This window comes from Magallana gigas, chromosome 9 (genome assembly GCF_963853765.1).
Source record: "Magallana gigas chromosome 9, xbMagGiga1.1, whole genome shotgun sequence".
NCBI classification, from domain to species: domain Eukaryota; kingdom Metazoa; phylum Mollusca; class Bivalvia; order Ostreida; family Ostreidae; genus Magallana; species Magallana gigas.
In genome coordinates, this window is record NC_088861.1 from 20,096,777 (window position 1) to 20,117,846 (window position 21,070).

Sequence of the window (21,070 nt, forward strand, 5' to 3'; positions counted from 1 at the left end):
ATAAATATGTATGACCGACACCATTACAGAAATGTAAAACCTGTTCCACCAGATATACTATGAAATTTGAGTACTTCTTTTCAAACATAGAAAATAAAATATATACTATAGTATCAAGTTTACAAAACCTAAATCGGCTTTCATGCAACAGGAGCTAAAATTATTTATTTTTACATGTATAACGTATAATCTCTCTTCGTTTGACCACAAATAAATGTTTCTTGGCTTTAAGATGACCCTGTTCGAGATCTTGGGAAAAAATATTTGGCAGCCAACAGTTCAATTCCAAGCACGTAGCATCGGGGGGGGGGGGGGGGGGGGGGGGGCTGCCCCCCCCTTTTTTTGCGCAGCAAAGAATGCTCTTAAATTAACATACAAAAAATTGAATTAACATGGAGTTGCCCCCCCCCTTTTTCTGTAACCATGTAAGAATTGAATTGAAAATAAGGAAATAAACAGTGAAATTGAAGTGAAAAGTAGAAAAGTATACCTTCCTCATCTCCCCCCGCCCCACGGATTAGGATTTTCAGGATTTTGGAAAGTAACCTAAGGGCTCGATCCCCCTCCCCCCCCCCCCTTTTTTTTTGTTTGCTTGTCAAGATTTTTTGGATGAGTCTGCCCCCCTCCCCCCCCCCCCCACACACACACACTTTCAAAAACGATGCTACGTGCCTGAATTTAATAGTAATTCTGGGAGGTGGGCAGCAGTTCACTATTTAATCATGATTCTTCAAGGTTTAACATTTTCCGGAAATATGAATTATACAGTTTTGATTTTTATATTAATGAAGCGAAAAGCACAACCGGTATTATTTTGAGGACTAATATGGCATCAATCGCCAGATTAGATGGAAAAGTTGCGCTAATTACAGGCAAGTGTTAATAAACACTGAGTTGGTCGTTTTGTAAAACCCATTCAATCATTTTCTTTGCGTGGATTATGAGCATAACATTTGTCAATTGTACTAGTTAGTACTAGGCTTAGGTTAAGGTTGGGTAACCATTGTAACCAATGTAACCAATTTATAAAAAAGACCCCCTGTAAATCATGAAAATGACTGTCACCGCTGTTACTACGATGGCCGATAGCGGCCATCACTTTACACAAATGTTTTCTGTGTAACGTGTACAGTGTTTTCACTGAAACTTACTGACACATTACACCTAAAAGTAAAAGTGTACAAAGTGTACAGTGTCAATGTAAAATTCAATGTACACTCTACACCAACGTTATGTGGGTAAAGTGTCAGGAAAAGTTTCATGTACACTCTACATCTAAAGGTGGTATCAAGTAACAGTGTGGAGAAAAAAAAATTTCTTAATGTGGAGCATGCAAGTTACTAATTTTTAAATGTTTAAATTTTAAATAAAATCAATAAATATAATTTCCAAATTTATGCGGAATCGAAAACAAAGAAGGAAGTTGTCTATTTTTGGTTTGTTTGTAGGTTTTCGTGCATTCCAATATGTAATTCGGGGGAGGATGATGAAACAATTGTTTTGTTTCCTCTTCCGAAGGACCGTCCTTTGACAGTTAGCGACTTGCTCAAGTACTGCCTGGCGTTTAAAAACATTTGCATTCCATTTTGTTTACTATATTATTAATCACAGAATCACTAATATCAAACAAAAACTTTACAGTTCACTTTATCTTTTAAATAAAATAGAAATGTTAATTGCTAATGTAATGATAAGTATTGTCATATTATTACATGTTTACGATGACAATCAGTCAGAATACTCATCGCATAATATCAAAAACGACAAGCCAAAATGTGTAAACTAGATTTTGATTGTTTAATTTTGCAGAATATAAATATATATAATATATAGATATTTTATATAGTAATTTACAATTCATTGCTTATGTTTCCTGCATAATTTTAATACGTTTTGCTTCCCATATAATTTTTAAAATAAAAATGTTAATCTATATGCATAATAATATCGACCCTATACTTGCCTACTTTATAAAATAAATTTGATTTTACATTTATATTAAGAATAAATGTCTTATCATTCCTCATTTAATTGGATAGAAATGCCTATAAATTGGACTTATGGTTTGCTTTGTCAATGTATTTTTTGGATTCATCTCCAATGCATTTATAATTTACTGAAAAAAAAGATAATGAATCTCTATAGCCTATAAATACACATTTAATATCTTAGAATTAAAATAGACTATAATTCTTTATTTCAATTCATTAACTTACATGTACCATGTGATCTTGTCGGCATTTTAATATTCCCAGGCTGATGTAAAACGCACAAAGAGGCACAAAAGAAACCACGTGTTTTTATTTTATTGACTTGTTACTTGATACCACCTTTAGATGTAGAGTGTACATTAAACTTTTCCTGACACTTTACACACATAACGTTGGTGTAAAGTGTACATTGAATTTTACATTGACACTGTACACTTTTACTTTTAGGTGTTATGTGTCAGTAAGTTTCAGTGAAACGTTGTACACGCTACACACAAAACATTTGTGTAGAGTGGCGGCCGCTATCGGCCATCGTATGTTACCCTATGTCACCAAGAGAATAAAGCTGTAACCATTGTAACCAAATAAAATAAGAACCCCAGCTAAACAGAAAAAGGCTCGTCACCTCTGTTACCTTTTGTCACCAATAGGGTATAGTTGTAACCATTGTTACTGGATGAAATTAAACCATCCAGCGGAAAGAAAATAAACAATTTTGTCATAGGTTATGTTACTTTTGTCACCAGAAATCAGTGCCTTGTTACTGGTTACAAATGAAATGGGTAAAAGTCAGGACTAATTTCTGGTCTTATCTAAATTTTGGGCATGCTAAAAAACAGAAGTAGCAAAGAGTATAGACTGCCATCTTGAACGATGATTTTTCAAGTTTATAGGGTATAGTTTTTTCCTCTATATTCTCATTACTCAGATATTCTCACATATACACGTTTACTATAGGGGAGCTTCTTTTCACGGGCCTGTTTGGACCATGTGAGGGCTTTGTCCTCGATAACAGGAGTCTAAACCACAAGATAAACTTATTTTCAGGTGCAAGCTCTGGTATTGGAGCAGGAACTGCCATATTGTTTTGTAAGCTGGGTGCAGAGGTTGCTATTACAGGTAGAAATGTTGAAAATTTGTCTAAAACAGCTGATGAGTGTGAGAAAAGTAATGGAAAAAAGGTAATAATAAGGCAAAAAAAAATTTGAACATTTGTGGATATTCATGAGTAAAAACTCTGAAATAGTTTATCAGTATGTTGGCTGCCAGTAAGCGGAAAGCAGATATGATGTTAAAATTTTAAACGTCAAAAACATTTTTGTTTCATATTTTCCAGTCAACAAATTAGTAATAGACTAGTAAAGGATATTTAAACGATGATGGCTATTTTCTGGGAATACTGTACACAGCAACACTAATAAGGTATTGTTGGTTTTGTAGCCATTTAAATTGGCTGGAGATTTGACCAGTGAAGATTTTGTGAAGCAGCTTGTAGATGATACTGTGAAGCATTATGGGAAATTGGATATACTTGTAAGTATTTGAAAATTCAGTAGTCATTATGTAAGAGCCCAGAGCATTTAAATAAACTCCATATCGAAGCAGCATGTTTTTTTTCTTTCCTGATATATATAACAGAAAAATTTCTTTTGTAATAATTATGAAAATAGGTCAATGATGCAGGAATTGTTAAAGTAGGCAGTATAGAGACCACATCCCTGGAACAGTATGATGAAGTCATGAATATCAACGTGAGGTAATAACTTACCAAATATTTCATACTTATGAACACAATACTTTTCTCACATTCTACGAAGAACGATTCCCTCTTTTTCTTACGGAAAAAAGTCCGATGATGGAATCATTTTCATGTTATTTATGAAAAGGATAGATAAAAAAAGGTTTGGTTAGGACCTCAAGAGATTTTGGCAGTGAAGTGTAATTATGAGCGCTATTCCTTTTTTTGACAATCAGGAAATTACTGACTCTACTGGTACTATGGATACTGCATTACATCAAAATATACTACTGTATATTTAATAACTCATCTACATTGTATTAAATAATTTATTGATATCTAGTGACTGAAAGTGATGAACCATGTAAAAATATATAATATATAATGATTCCAGGGTTTATAAGCTTTCTTTTCTTTTTTTTAAATCTTGGTTACCAGTATATTGTTTGCTTTGGTAATTTCTTAAACAAAGCAATGCGTGCGCAATTACAGAATAATTAATTTTTGAAATTTTTAGGTCCATCTACCATTTGACCATGCTGTCTGTTCCTCACCTGGTTAAAACCAAGGGTAGCATAGTGAATGTGTCCAGTGTCAACGGAGTCAGATCTGTGAGTCCCTTGCCGTGATAGCACACTAGTTACACTCTAGTATCTGTCTGGTAAACATTAAATTGAGTTTACAGAACATCTGTGCCATGACAAGGATTATTTTTCATTTCTTGTAAATGAATGGAGATTATTATTCTGATTTGTAATGTACTTATACATGGTATCTTATTATTGATTTAACGATATGGTGATGTCACTAGAGTATTGGTAAAAAATTAACGTGAAATAATTTTAAGGTTGCAATAAGTCATTTTTTGCATAATTATAGTGTCTTGAGAACATATATAGAAATAGATTTTTTTAAATTTTAGTTTGGAGGGGTCCTGGCTTATTGCATGTCCAAGAGTGCCATCGACCAGTTCACACGATGTACAGCCATAGGTATCGTAACACATGCAGAGTTTACTTAATGTTGTAATATCTTTATATTTGTTTTTATGTAAGAAGGTATGTATAAGTTTGACTGATATCTAATAAATTCATAATTATGTACAGTAGTTTATAAAGATTGCTTTCCGGGTCTGTAATTTAAGTATAATTAACTGGTTGACACTTATTTCTTAAAAAAAATAATTGATCAAACTTTCATTTTACCAATGTGTGATGCCCTTTGAGAATTAAAATTTTGTTAGATTGCTTCTTATAATTGACCATTTGAACTTTATTTGATAAGAACTTTTATTTGAAAAAAACTTTTATTTGATAAAAACTTTTATTTGATGGAAACTTTTCTTGATTTGTAGAGTTGGCTCCAAAGCAAGTCAGAGTTAACAGTGTTAAGTGAGTATACAGTTTCAACTAATTTTAGTTACTGTTACATGTATGCTTGCAATTACTACATGTAATAATACATGTAACAATGTAGATTGGAATTAATTATTTCTATTTATCGTTTAATGTATAGTCAGAAATTGGAATATATGAGAGTTTAACAATATTTATAAAGAGTTTCAAATTTAAATATTTCATGATAGAGTGGTACAAGAAATTTTTCTTAGGTGAGCAATGTGACCCATGGGCCTCTTTTTACATTACGTAGATGTGCATATTATTATTAAAGGAAGTGAACATGAAAAAAATTAATTGTTGCTTAATAAATTTTAAAAGCCTTTTGAAACTTAAAAATGAGGTTTGTTACCTTTTTGTTTATTTCATCAATTTAACACTCTCAGTGAAAGGTTTATGGAGGTAATCCATTTTTCCCCAGCATGCATCTGTTCTCTGACGTAAATAATTAAGCCACATTGCTGCTGGTGACTGGGTCAATGTTGGAAGTAGGCCAGTGTGTATATTCAGTGTATAACAACTACATATTGTACCTAATGAACGAATGGTCCGTTATTCTTAATCATATCATTTTGAAGGTGTTATTAAATAAAAATACTCCACCAAAGGAATTTTCAAAATTTTGATTATGGTCTCATCTAATTACACCTTGAACTTTGCATTGAAGTCCATGGGCAACATATGTTTTGTTAAGACATTGTAAAAAGTAACTCAAAATTTGTAAAACTCTTTTGGTTAAAACATTCGTAAACTTTCTCTTTATTAAAATATGAAATAAAATGAATCATTTACTGCTGATATTTTGACGAAATTTAAAGTTTTCTTTTCATCCAGGGGAGATAACTCTTAAGAAAATTTAAAGATGCAAAATGACCAACTCCTTATATGTTGTCTGTCATGTGAATTTGGTTCAATTCGCTCTCATAGTTATCTAGCAATACATATTAATTAAACTAATGTACAATGATTCAAAATTGTTTAATATCCCTTCATTATACATTGAATACCTTAATACCAATATATTTCCATTCCTTCACTTTATATGGGAATTTAGGCCTTTTGAACTTAGACCCGATAATGTTATGTTTTAACAATTGTAGCCCTGGTGTGATAATCACAGAAATCCACAAAAGAGGAGGGATGGATGAGGAGGCTTACCAGAAGGCAAGAACACAAAACGATTATTAGAATTCATTAATTTAAATTCTACTTTTCGAAAGAAATTGTTAAATTTCATGGCTTAACATTCGAATGCTCATTTTGATTTGATGAAATGAAGAAGGTTGAAGAGGAAACCATGTGATACATTTAAATTACATTTAAAAAAAACCCCATCTTTCAGTTTCTTGAGCGATGCAAAACAACGCATGCGTTAGGCCGGCCTGGGCAGGTGGAGGAGGTCGCTAACACTATCGCCTTCCTGGCGTCCGACAGCGCCTCCTTCATCACAGGAGCCCAGATCCCTGTGGACGGGGGTCGACACGCCATGTGTCCACGATGAGGAATCCATTTAGCTGATTCACTGATTGATGGAGCTAAGTCTAGACTGTTTCATTTGATGATTGTGATGCTGTTTAAATCCATTCCAAGTATTGCATTGGTCTATGTGTGTGCATCGGTATTTCGTCATTGTATTGCGTTCGTGAGCAAGAGAGATCTACAAATAAAAATTGGAAATATTAAAAAATGCTTTGTTTTGTTTGAAAATCATCTGAAACTAAATTTTTTAACAATGTATGATGCAATTTAGTACATGTACTTTTAAGTACGTTGCTGTAAAATATACCTCTTTATGACTGATGAAAGTCAAACTCAATCCCTAAGTTCAAGATAATATTGATAAGAGCGATATTCTTGGTGTAGACCTCATATACAAAAACTTGATTAAGATCACCCACACTCGTCAGGTCGTCAAGGGCATCAAATCAAATTGGAGGTCAAAATAGTCTTATCTCTCATAAATTAAATGTGAATAGAATATAATTGACTTTGGACCGGACGTGATTGAAAAGAACGGCATGACATAAGCTACAGATATGTAGCTTTACGTGAAAATTTGATTTGGCAGACCGTAGAGATACAGTTACTCACACACAGAACTTCATTACTGTTACTCACACACAGAACTTCATTACTGTTACTCACACACAGAACTTCATTACTTCAACTTTGTTTCATCTGAATCTATTGATATTAATTGACTTTGATGAAAATCAATATGAAAATTTTTAAAAATATATGGTGAAATTAATAGCAGAGGGATATCACACCTTAAGAGTTATGGAGTCTTGATTATCAAACGTATTCCATTGATATACTATGTAACAAAAATCCTTAGACATTATAATACTGATATCATTACTTCCTTTACCTGCCTCAGACTTTCTGTTTTAAAACACGCCTCGGAAAGTAAAGTATGTATTTAATAATGTAAATTCACTTGCTGATCTAGAGTCGCCATATGCATGTTACATGTAAACAAATCTCACTACTTTACTGGGATGCTGAGGGTGTTTATAAAATCAAGTTAAGTGACGACATGCATATTTAGTAAAATAATTTAGGAGTTTTTTTGTTTTTTCTTTTTGCTTTGTTATCGAACATTTAATTGTACTATTGTGGGCAAATAATAAAAAAACCTAGTTTTTGTGTGTCCAAAATATAAGAAATGAAAATTTAGCAATACGGACTGTCGACTCGAAATTTTCCCGTAGAGCTCACAGATCTGTAGCTAAAATTACAACATATTAGTTGAGTGAATAGTTTGATGATTCTTGCGATTTTACTGGCGTGCCAGTATTATATAAATAGTGCCTGTTTGGGAGGGTAACAGTTGAAATTGACACCCCGAGAAAACCATTGTCAACCGACGCGAAGCGGAGGTTGACAATGGTTTTCGAGGGGTGTCAATTTCAACTGTTATCCTCCCAAACAGGCACTATTTATTTTGTTATACTGAATGTCTTAATTTTTAAGAAAATTTTACTGCTTTTATATAGGAATAACGTGAAATCTACAGCGAACCGTACGCGCATAATTTTCGCGCATGTAACATTTTTTAATGTTACCCGTTGCTAAGTGCGTTGCTAACGCTGAGGGTAATAGAAAATATTATTAACTGCTTCTTAACCAATCAGATTTCAGTATTTAACATGAAAGTATAACAATGTATCTTAACAAGATATGTACATGTATCAAGAATGGAAAATCAGTGTAATACTTCAAGTTAGTAATTACATTTTCCCTGTGTTGCTTTAAAAAACAGGATCACATGAATGATTTAAGTGATAAACACTTGTGCATGACAAATTATATCAATTGATTATTAAAATTCAAAGAAAAAGTGTATTTGATCTTGATGTGAACAAGACAAATATTTGCACGTTTATTACTTTATCAAACGCGTACAATAAATTAGTACTCCGAATGAACCTTAGAAGCACAGGGGCCAAGCCCGTTTTAACGTAACCATAAATTTATTTATAGTTACATTGAAATTAATGTTGAAAGGGGCTTGGCCCCTGTGATGCAAATCACCGATTTAAAGTTTACTTTTCCTAGTTTTCATAATGATGTAATAAGTGGGTAATGACAGAAACACTTCGGTAGAATACTGTTTTCATTGATTTGTGGCCGTTAAGGTTTTATCTTACATGAGAATATATTTTGTTTGTTTATAAAGCAAACAGCATGCACAGGCGGAGAAAAAAATGGTGAGTTTAATTGAGAGAGAGAGAGAGAGAGAGAGAGAGAGAGAGAGAGAGAGAGAGAGAGAGAGAGAGAGTGAGTCTAATACACGTAAATCAATAAAATTTAATAAAAAGACCAATTCTTTAAAATCAATATGGAAGTGCTTATTCAAATCATTAAAAATTTAAAAGTTATTAAAAAAACAATAGTGACATTTTCAGATTTAATTCAACTGAATTCACATTAATTGTATTAGTCTGACAGTCTGCTCTAGTATTTAATTTTGAAACGATATAGTTATTTTATTCCTGCAAACTTCAATGTGAGCCAGTTCCTCTTGAAATAACCCCACCTTTTTCTCGTGTATCGGTAGTACTTTTTCAGATTATGAAATGTTTTCGAGATATTTGATCAGACATAATTAAAACTTGGTTATTGTGTCTATCGATTATAGATTTATTATTTGAAACTTCGAGTACAGAGCCTGCCAATCCAGCCATAGGGAAGGATTTATCTTTAATGTCACAACTTTGATGCGTAAACAATCCACTGTATAGGTTGCATCCGTTCACCCGGTACATCAGAACTATATATCTGGATTTGTCCCCTGGCTCAACTACTCAAACTTTAAAGATGGTGTATCAACAGTTATTCAAAACTATGCCTGCTCTGTTTTTGTTCTGTTCTGTCGTGAAGACAGTTTTCATATGCCCGAAATCAGATTGGAATAATTATATGTCGGGGAAAAAACTCCAAGAGTTTCCAGTCAAAATCTTTGATACGATGGGTTTGAATTCCTGTTACAAGGAATGCAAGGCACACGGAAAATGTCTTTCCATCAATTTTAACCGGAAATTATTTGTCTGTGAGTTACTCAGCGAGAAAAAGAGTGAGGCCAAACCCCTGGTGGACGACCAGGATTCTGTTTATATGGAGATAACAGAAATTGTAAGATCTCTTCTCTTTTTATTCTGAAAATTGTTGTCTGAAAACTTTTGTTTTTGGCGGTTTTTTTTTTATTTCTTGATATTTTATGTAATGAATTTGCTTATCTACAAATTCTACGTTTACAGCTTGCTTTCATTGATACCTTTAATTTGCCAAAAAAATATAAGGTGGTTTTTTGAGCATGTTCAATATGAAATATATTATGATTTGAACTCAGATAATCGACAAAATTACATCTTCTTTTTTTTTTATTGATTGTATAGGTAAAAACAAAATATCGAAATATATGTTTGTTACAAAAATATAATTTTTTTAATGTAATAAAAAAACCCCACACAAGTATTTTTTTTCTAGATTGAGAAGACGTGTGATGGAGGGCCGTGTAATAACTACTCTACCTGTATCCGGACCTCTTTAAACAACAGCCTATGCATTGCCACAGGTGGGCAAAAACCTCCAATAGTTTTGTGTTAAAATAGAGGGAAAAAAATCTCATAAAAGTTTTATTTTTTTAATCATCCTGAATATGATTTTAAAGTAATGGACGCCTAAATGTTTACATTTTTGAAGAAAAAAATAAGATAGTAGAAAAAAAGAAAAGAATGTAAATTTTTATCAAATTAAGCATTTATTTTTGAAAACTTTATTCATTCACTGAAATGTCAATGCGATCACGTCTTTAGAAAATTAAGAACTTTTTTCTTTAATATGTCTATGGAGATAAAATAAAAACTAACTTTCCTATTAAAAAATTATTGGGAGACAAATAATATTTAATATTATAAGAATAATAAGTAATACATATACTGTAAATATACATGTAGATTGTTCTGAGGTCTACCCAGACTTAAAAGACGGAGCTATCGCTGATCGTACCTTTACTCCTATATCGGCCACTTATGGTTGCAATGTCGGCTTCACTGGAGTTGGGTCCGTAAACAGGGTTACCTGTATCCCCGGTGGGAAATGGTCATCTTTATCTTACAGGTGTGAACCACCAGGTAAGAGAGATATTACTAAATAGAACGGAGTTCATTTAAGGTGGGATGAGACACCTCAATGGGGAATCGAGTGCAGTATTTTTATCATATGATATGTCATCATCTCCAAATAACAACAAATCTAAAGTTACTGGTTTTTGCAAGTCTAACACTGATATTTGATAAAATAGACAGTTTTATTTTGTTTATGTACATGTACAAATTTCGTTCGGCATTTTTGGAAATTTCAACACAAAATATATTAATTTGCTCGAACACTGGTATCAATTTAAAGATGAAAACTATGCAAGATATACAGTATATTTTTCAAAGATGGTTTATTTAACATTCTACTATAGTTATTTCTGAGATCAAAGAGATGCAGCGGACATTATTCTCCAATAAACCCCGAACTTCATCAGTCATCAGTAAATTATCAGATCAGAAATACCCATTTGCCTCGCACAGTTCATTCAAGTATTACATAAAAACGCAAAAATGTTTTTAATAAAATATTCTAAATCAATGTCAATTTCACGTCTTAGTTTTAGAAGAAGCGATGCGTGATGCCTCAAATGTTAATTTCGAAGAGCTCAATACTGCTGTTCCAAGGACCTTACAAGATAAAACATTTGCACTGCGTATCACTACATAGAATAGATAAAGAGTAGCATTAATAAATCGGTCGTATTTAAATCATCATTAAAATCTAGAGGTTCAAATATATTTCAAATATTTAGGCACATAGAACTCACTTTATTCGGATATAATTGAATTCTGGTTGTAACGCGCTTTCTGATTGGCTAAAAAATTATATTTTTATCGTATAAAGAATGTTGCCTACGTCATAGTAAGACTAACGCCTCGCGGTTTATAAAGCGTAAACTGCCTCAAACCATTTTATATCGTATAAAACAAATAAATATTGAATTCATTCCTTAAATAAAAAAAAAAATTCAACATTCATCCGCGCCAGTTTCAAAGAAGCATCTGTAATAATACCAGTTCCTAAATATTTTCTTTATGGTAAAAGAGTAGCTAATATCATTCATACAGAATTACGACACAATTGTTTACTAACTTATGATTTACACAGAAGAAATATTGTTGATTCTCCAAATTGCATATGTGGAAAGAAAGAAGATGTATATCATTTTTTATTTGTTTGCAAACTATTTTCTAACGCAAGGAATACCTTATTTAATGAACTATTCCAAATACAAAATTTAGGTATTATAGATTCGCATACTTTACTATGGGGTAATGACAACCTAGATTATAAATTAAAACTAATGTTAGAATTTTCACAGCTGTGCAGAACTTTATAACCAATTCTCGCAGATTTGTATAAGTACATGTATACTATTTTGTTCTTTACCATTTTTTCAACATATATGTATATACCATGCTTTATGACAATTGCAAATTACTTGTATTAGGGTGAGAACCTAGTAAGTTGCAAGAACTTGTGTTCGAACCTCTTGTATATCGTATATACAATTAAAAAATGAACTCAATGTCTACCCAAGTTATACGAGTATAACCTGGGTTGTGGCAATTTACGCTACATAATCCGCGAAGCGAATCTGTTGAAAATTCAAAACGTTTTTGACGTTGGTGCATTGTGACGTGTCTTGTGAGGTGCAAACCAGGTTATACAAATTTAACTAAATTTTTCTATCCAATCAAATGCCGCGTTACAACCAGAATAAAATTATTAAAATATGTTCAAACCAAATATATTTCACAAAGTATTTCATAAGGTGTATTTACTATCGAACAAAAAATATGTCGTCTGCCTATCAGTCTGATCGGTAGCCAAAGCTATACAAACAAAACTTTGGGGTTACACGGAACAGCAGTCTAAATGACCTAGTTCGTCCCTCTTTAGGAGAAAAGATCAGAGGGAAATCTGCGTTGTTAGTAGAATAAAGTTCTTGTTATCGTAAATGTTGCAGAATAACATCATCGGTCTCAAAATGTTGTTTGAAATACTTGTATAAAAATCTCGGTTAACGCCTCTGTAATAATTCAAAACAATATTTCTCGACTTCGGAGGTTATTCTGCAACTTTCATAAAAACTCGTACTTTACTTCTAAAATATTTGACAAGGTATTTGATGTTGCCAAAAACAATCGAAACAATCAGCTTTAAGAAAATAGATTTCAACATTTTGATACTAACCAGAATATAAAAGGAAAAGGGCATTCAAAATCTTTTATAGTGTGTTACAGGAATGTTTTCACAATTAACGTACAATCAATTAATTGATAAGCATGATTTATATCAAAATCATTAATAATTTTGAAATATAATATCTTATCTCATATGACAATTGATTAACGCCGGATAAAAATTCATCAATCCATTTTGATTACTCATTTTTGTACTTGTTATTAATCATCCTTAATTTAATACATGTCAATGTTCTAAATAAGTCTATCAGTCATAGATAGTTGAACACACAATTATAATTTATTTTTCATTTCAGTGCATGGGGGCTGGGGCAGTTGGGGAAGCTGGGGATACTGTCCAGTCACTTGCGGGGGCGGCACGAGGTACCGATATCGCTCTTGTAACAACCCCACGCCTATGTATGGAGGAAACATCTGCTACGGAAGTTCCTCAGACTCAGTATACTGTAATACGAACGGCTGCCCGGGTAAGGTTCTATCCGTTACTTGTAAAGAAGCTGAGAAAACCCACTGAGTGGTGGAACATGTAAGTGGACATGCTTTGTTGACATACAGCATGTACAATCAAGGTTTTGAATGATTGGAGCTAGGTGTGTGACATCAGTCTGTGGAATTAGTGTTCCTGTAACGAGTTTTGTTCGATCATAAAATGGTTCACGTATTGTAATATATAACGCAATATGACATAAGAATGTAAACCCTTTGAACTGTACACTATAGGCACGTAGCATCGTATGAGGTGGAGTTGGGTGGGGTGGGGGTGTGGGTGCAGTCCCCACTTTTTGTCGCATCAAACATTTTTCTTGAATTGATATATAAAATCAAAGTACTGAAGACCTGACGGGAGTTGATTTTGTCGATGTTTATTTATTTTAAAATCAATGATATGTTATTTTGCATGACAAGTACAATGTACATGTAGTTTCCAATTCATGAAGTTGAATTACGCACATTTTTATAATATGAATTTTTCGACTTTTTCGACAAGAATGTCGAGAAACCCCCATATGAATCATGTTAAATAATATTTAAAAGATAAAATTAATTCAGTCAAACTATGTATCAGTAGTAGAAATATTTCTCGAAAATTGTATGGATCCAAGCAATTTTGAACTCTAGTCTCGTTCAACCAAACGCTCGGCTGACACCGTTAATCTCCGACAAGGATCTACGGAGACAGCCGAGCGTCGAGTTGAACGAGACTATATTGAACTCTGGCGTAGGAATACATACGACTACAAAAAATATTTAAATTGTTCGTGCCATTTAAAATCTGACTATTTTCAAGGTATTTATAAATAAGTTTCCTTGAAAAACAATGCTTTAGCATACATTACATCGCATTTATCAATTATTTTCAAGAACTAAGTCTTGTCAGCAGCAAAGATTTGTGCTGAGTGACCAAACACTGTTTCACTTTCGGTTTGTCAGAGTAACCGCATAAAAGAGTTGATTAAAATCAACTCCCAAAAAAGTAATTATCATGGAGCCCCCCCCCCCCCAACACACACACGGATTAGGATTTTCATCATTTTGGGAAGTTGCTTTTTTTTGGCTTGTAAAGATTTTTTTATGGGTCTGCTCCTCTAGCTTCAAAAACAATGTTAGGTGCCTGTACTGCCATGTAATGTGTTTGATAAGCAGCAGATTGATTTACATGTACAACATGATTCTATTTCGTTAGTGGCCATTTGAATACGTTCAGATTTCATAAGAATCCTCAGTAGTTGCAAATATTTACATTTTATAGCATCTCGATCGTGGCAATGCTTTTCGCCGCGTGGTAATAAATGTGACAAATGACCTACGCTGTTGATCATTTACAGTCGGGGCGTGATCAAATTTAATAAAGCCATTGAGATTTATAATATATTTGATCACGTCCCGACCGTAATTGATCTCTCATAAAAGTCAAAGAATGTTTCTTTTGTACTTAAATTTACATTATATTCAATTATTGTATGTACAATAAAAGGTTTTAACATATTTACATAGTACCTCGCTTTCAACATGCAAAAGGCCGCCTGTGTCGCAACAGCGTACGTCATCTGACACATGTATTACCACGCGACGCAATGCATGGCCACAAAATGCACTTAACCACGCCGATTTCATGCTACATAAATTTGCCAACGAAGAAATTTCAAAAATATAAACGAAATTTGAATTTTTATTGTATCAAAGACAAATACACTGTAAAAACTACCGAGTATTCTCAGGAAATCTTAGGTGTAGAAATGTAGCTGCACGAGACCAAGGTCAGCCAACCAAATTTCCCGTGGAGCTAAAGTTCTACAGCTACATGTAATTAAGGTCAGGCGACACGTTCTTCAATTTTATATAACTTTTTCCAGGAACTTGTTATTGATTCACTACTACTTTGACAAGCATTCTTGCAAAAAATTAAGGTACATGTACCTTACCAGGCATTTGTGCAAGATACTAGACATGCAATTTCCTATATACTCTTTGTGAAAATATACTTGAATTGCTGATTTAAAATATTTGTACATCATTTCAAAAATGATAATGAATGATATTAATTTTATTTGTTATATTATCAGGCTCCGTCATCACCAACTTTCCTCAAGTCAATACTCAGCCTCAAATCTGAGGTTTGACCTCAAGTTTATGCACTTTTCTTTAAAGGATTTGAGTTGAGGAATGAGTTAAGGGATTTGAAATTTTTGGTGAGGGTGGAGCCAGGCTGTTGAAAATTTGAAAATAATATCATTTTTCGAGGAACGTGTCGTCTGACCTTAAATCTGAACCGCGTCTACAAACAGGTAGCCATTAAAAAGTCAGATTATGTAAAACTTGTTTTGTTTGCTGTTGCAAGTTTCTTTTAATAGTTTGGTAATCCTAAGAAAAGGATATCTTGTCAACTTCAACGTAGAAAACGACGTCTTTTTTAAAAAAAATAAGCTTATTCATAAGCGTAAATTGTTTTAATACCCCCAAGTGATGAAATTTTAGTCTTCTTTGAAGAAGATTTTATCAAAATTTTTTGCAGATAATTTTTTTCTAAGTACAGTATGATATAAGATTACATGGATTTCTAAATACCAAGCTTTGTAAACACTGACTTAACAGCAGTTTTCTTTTTGCTCTCAGTAAACGGTGGATGGGGGTATTGGAGTGGCTGGTCCTCATGTACCAAAACATGTGAAACGGGTACAAAGTCCCGGAGCAGGAGTTGTAACAATCCCTACCCAGCGTATGGGGGTGCGGGGTGCAGCGGAGCCTCGTCACAATCCTCATACTGCAACACCGACAAATGTCCGGGTAAGTCTTTGTGTGGAATGTATTTGATGGGTTAATGTGGTATTGTCACAAAATGAGAGAGAGAGAAAGAGAGAGAGAGAGAGAAAGAGAGAGAGAGTGAGAGAGAGAGAGAGAGAGAGAGAGAGAGAGAGAGATATTAAGCTTTATATTTTCATTATTAAGGATCTTTTTTAGGTTGGTTTTTTGGTCGGTGATAGAAGTAAATACATCATGGTCACCTACAGGAGAGAACGGAATATGTTGGTTTTAGATATTACCTATCATCAGGGTACAACAAGATGCCAATTGAATTCATTTTACCAATGAGAAATCAAGGAAACACTCAGACTCTTCGAACGGATGATAATCAATTAAACGGAGACTATCAACCTATTTGAACTCTAACGGAACCTGGCACGTGTAGCATTGTTACTTACATACAAAGTGTTGTAATGACCGTGTAAATAAAATTAGATTGAAACAAATACATTTTTGTTTGTTTAATGTGTTTGCAAAAATTTTAAGTTTAAAGTCAAAGCGCAATGTATTGCTTGAAGGTTCTTGATTGTGTATCTGAATACCTTCATTTGTTGTTAAAGAATGTGAAAATACTGGTTGTTTACTCATAATATCAAAGTCTGACAATGAAACAGCTTTTGCTTTGCGTTTGCAAAATCTGCACCAACGAAGTACATGTAGCTTGCATCAAATTGGTTAGACCTATTTGCAATCATATAATTTTCGTTTTGTTTAGCATGAAAGAGAAACAGATATTCGGTTGTCAAAAGGCATGGTAATCTATCGACTGGACTGTGTGTAGCGGATATGTAATCATGACTAGGGGAGGAATGTGACGATCAGCTGGGTCAAAAACCACTACCAGTTAGCTCAGTGGTAGAGCACCAGGGTTCCACATGCACGTAGCATCAGGGGACCAGCCCCACCCCCCACCCCCACTTTTTGCGCAACTAAGATTTTTCTTAAATTTACATACAAAAAATTGAATTAACATGGAGTTGCCCTGCCCCAACCTTTATGGGACCATGTGAAAAATTGAAATGGAAAAGAAAATAACCAGTGAAATTGAAGTAAAAGGTATAACCCCACCCCCCCCCCTCCCCCCGGATTAGGGTTTTCAGGATTCTGGAAAGTAAACTTTTTTTTCTTCTTTTTTTTGATGAGTCTGCCCCCCCCCCCTCCACTTTCAAAAACGATGCTTCTTGCCTGTTCCTATCCTGGTCTGATCCGTCATTATTTCTCCCATTTCGTTACAAGTGAACAGCTCTTTAGATATAGAATGTGTGATTTTGATAATGACCTTTCCTTTTTAACGCCCTTGTTTTTACGTTTGGCTTATTTACTTTATAATAACAAATATAACACATGGTCTCCATCTTTTTTAAACTAATACTATAAGGTCACCAAAATTTAACTCCTCAGTATACTATTTTTATTTATCATGCATATCGCGCGCAAATAACGTGTACTTGCATTGCTTTTCCTGTGAAAAAAAATATGGAATTTCCATAGAAAAACATTATCTTACTAAGAATAGAATAAGTTACAAAATAAGATTCATTTGTTATTTTATCATATTCTTGATAGATATTAAGACATTGTACATGAAAATAGAGGAACGTTAAAAAACAATAAACATATTGAATTCAAATATCATACTAAAATTGTAGATAATAATGTTTATAAATTTTTTGAGTGATATCGTTATTTCTGTAGTTGTTCAAAGGTGCTCAATTTTTAAAAATGTAAAACTGAATGTATGCTGTTGAAACACAAGATAGTGATTGATTTAAATGAATTTTAGTCTAGTTTAGCTTCAATTTGAGCAATCTATCGTCGTAATTATGAATGATTAAATGCACAGATAATATTGAATTTTTGGCAGGTTTCCTATACAGGTGTAACTATTTCCAAACCTCAGCAACGTCCGATAACTCTTAATTATTCAGAATTTGTTTATTCGTACCATAAATCTGTCTTTTACATTGACAAATGTAATTAGTCTTAACGAGGCCGAGTCTAATTTTTTCTGCCCTAGATTTTTTAATGAATTTTTTAACATGAATTTCTACTGATACAATTACATTCACCACACCGTTTGTTCAAGGGGTCATCTCAAAGTTTGTTAATCTTTAACATGGGACCCTATGGGATTTTGCCTGAAATGTATCAATTTTTTACATTTTTTACATTTTTTTAAAACTTCTGCCCTAGGGATTTCTTTTTCTGTGCTACATATTAAAGTTATTGCTTAAAGACATCAAATGGTCAAATAAAAAAAACCTTTTACCTCCTGGTTTGATCCAGGGGTCTTATCAAAGTTGTTTTTTGTATGCCCAATTTCCCAGTTTGCCAGATAATGGCTATTTTTTTATTTGACAAAGACGGAAATGGTGATCTTTATAGTATTATTAAAACATTCAGACACATTTAAGTAATAAATAAATATATAACATCGCATATTAAGGGTCATTAATATAAAATACATGGTTAATGTCTTTAAGGAAGGAGTCTTTTCATTATCAAACACTAGACTTTGACCCGTGCGTGCACGGGTTGACATTGCATATCAGACATTTACGAAATAGGTACATCGACACACCTTAGTATTGACATTTACATAACAAAGCTATAAGCCTACAATAATGCTATTAATTTCACTACCCTTTCCTTAGTTTGTAATCTAACTGTGTCCCGGGAAAGGGCCTCACCACAGTTAGAATGCCTCCCTTATGTACCCGTAATGTAGCAGAAAATTGCAGAATGGCTCCGGAACGATTTTGCAGAAAGTTAATGAAGTTGCCTTGAAAATAACAGTCAAATTCATCACAAAGAACCTTTTTGAGACTTCAAATACCTTTCAGCTAAACATTTTAATCCATAGAATGGAAGAATTCAACGCTTTTTCACCAAAGTACACGTAGTTTCTTTGTAAAACTGTGTCCGTATGACATTATTCATTTTTACGATAAAACATATTCCATCTTCACTCTCCTAACAAATATAATGTAACTTTTTTGCATGAAATCAAATATTTTTCGTCATCACGAAGACAAAAGTAAGTACTTAGTTGAAATGTATATTTGTTATTTTATACTTTCTTTCATAAGAAATGATTAATATATAATTATGAACAGAATATATAGCAAAAGTCCAATGAAAATTTACGCGTATTTGTGTTATCATTTCTGAGTTTATTCATGCAGAAACATAAACTAAAGACCCCGTTAACGTGAATGTATTGCGCAAGTGCAAGATTGTAAAATCCAAAAAATCCAGGTGATTTCCGGGATTTTTTGAACAATTTTTGTTGATAATTAATTAGCGAAGCGTAACTGAGAAAAAATAAAAACAAATTGGTAATCTTCAAGTCCCAATGATGTTTAAAATATGTAAAACAAAAGACAGTATTCTTCCGATTTCTCGGTATTAAAGACAAAAAATTCGAGTCTGTTATTTTAATATAGTAGTATAGATACTTCTTATAATAAGAAATGCATGAAATTTTGACACAGTCAAACGGATCATATTACTTAATGATTCTATCAGTTAAATTAAATTTGACCTTTTTGTTTTCGGATAAAGGTCAGGTCAAGGTCACTACCTTTTTTCCTCAACGTAAAGAGTGATAAAAATAAGTGTAGCTCTTTATAGTTCTGTAGACATTTGTTTAAGATTTGAAGATTCAAATCTTCAATGAAATCATAGACCATGAGAGTGTCTATCAGCTTATACTACTAAATTGGAATAAATATTTATGCTAAAATTGATATTGCTTAGCCCGCATTTCCTCTAATTTTCTTAAATTTTGAAGAAATTTTGATTATTTTTTTATGCTTCCAATAATAAAATATTTCTAATTTTTATGTATTATGAAGACTTTATATAAAGATATAAATTGACAGAAAAGCTAATATATTGACCGTTTCATAAGAGAGAAAAACTGATTTTAGTGATTTTTTCACAAAAATCAATGTATAGAATGGGCGCTTTAAAAAGCTTATAAAAATGTTATTTGATAGGCAAATCATATTTTGAAAACATATTCTGAAACCCAAGTATCATATTATTAGTTCACATTAGTAAAAAAAATCCAACATTATTGTTATTGTTTTTAAAATGCTAAAACAGACTCATTATATATATATAATCTGCAGCAATTCTGAACTGCGCAACATGTGATATTTTCCTACGCCAATATTACGCCCAAAATATAGTCCTTGTTCCATTCTAAACATTGATTACATTTTTCTATGCCAAGTTGTACGATAGTAAAAAAGAAAGAAAAATATACTATTTTAATTTCCTTTCATCTTGATTTAATGAACAATTAATCAAATTTACGTTTGACAAGTTGAAAACCAGAAAAGACTCCTTCCTTAAATATAGAAATCAAGCTATATTTAGGCGGGTAAAGAAAACGTAACAGAGGGCTAGGCTTGTTGAACCCTCTTCACGTTTTCGAACCGAGCCCAAAAATAGCTTATACTTCGAGACATTTATGTTTATTCCACAATATTATTTAATATTTATTCGTTTGATGAGATATCGGCGCTTCTGATTGGTTGAAAAATTTCTTTGATACCTGCATCAATAACATTTTCGCCGGATCTACTTTTCTGAACTGCTCTGATCTAACACTATTTATAGAACGTGAATTTCCAAGATAAACACTGTCAACAAAATGTAAAGTTGTGTCTGTTTTATTGTCAGCAAACAAAATGCAAACTTGTGAATATAAAAACTTGAAAGTTTAACCTTCAAAAATAAACAAAACACTTTGTTTGATTCGCGAAACAGAAAATTAAGCGTCTTCTCACGATTTCGTCTGCTTGAGATCAATCAACA

General features: G+C 32.9%; 2 protein-coding genes across 2 annotated transcripts; both read left to right on the top strand.

The window, feature by feature from the left end:
• Nucleotides 1-774: 774 nt before the first annotated feature.
• LOC105320693 (3-oxoacyl-[acyl-carrier-protein] reductase FabG) lies at nucleotides 775-6,813 on the top strand. The gene is made up of 9 exons (XM_011418734.4): nucleotides 775-872; nucleotides 3,039-3,172; nucleotides 3,432-3,524; nucleotides 3,662-3,747; nucleotides 4,247-4,340; nucleotides 4,652-4,721; nucleotides 5,084-5,120; nucleotides 6,227-6,290; nucleotides 6,469-6,813. The coding sequence occupies exons 1-9, from the start codon at nucleotides 827-829 to the stop codon at nucleotides 6,625-6,627; spliced, it is 783 nt and encodes a 260-aa protein (XP_011417036.3). The 5' UTR covers nucleotides 775-826; the 3' UTR covers nucleotides 6,628-6,813.
• Nucleotides 6,814-9,166: 2,353 nt separating this feature from the next.
• LOC105347563 (thrombospondin-2) lies at nucleotides 9,167-16,676 on the top strand. Its single transcript, XM_034478453.2, has 6 exons — nucleotides 9,167-9,764; nucleotides 10,119-10,206; nucleotides 10,589-10,765; nucleotides 13,237-13,407; nucleotides 16,055-16,225; nucleotides 16,400-16,676. Exons 1-6 carry the CDS (start codon nucleotides 9,450-9,452, stop codon nucleotides 16,417-16,419), a joined length of 942 nt encoding a protein of 313 aa, XP_034334344.2. The 5' UTR covers nucleotides 9,167-9,449; the 3' UTR covers nucleotides 16,420-16,676.
• Nucleotides 16,677-21,070: the final 4,394 nt, after the last annotated feature.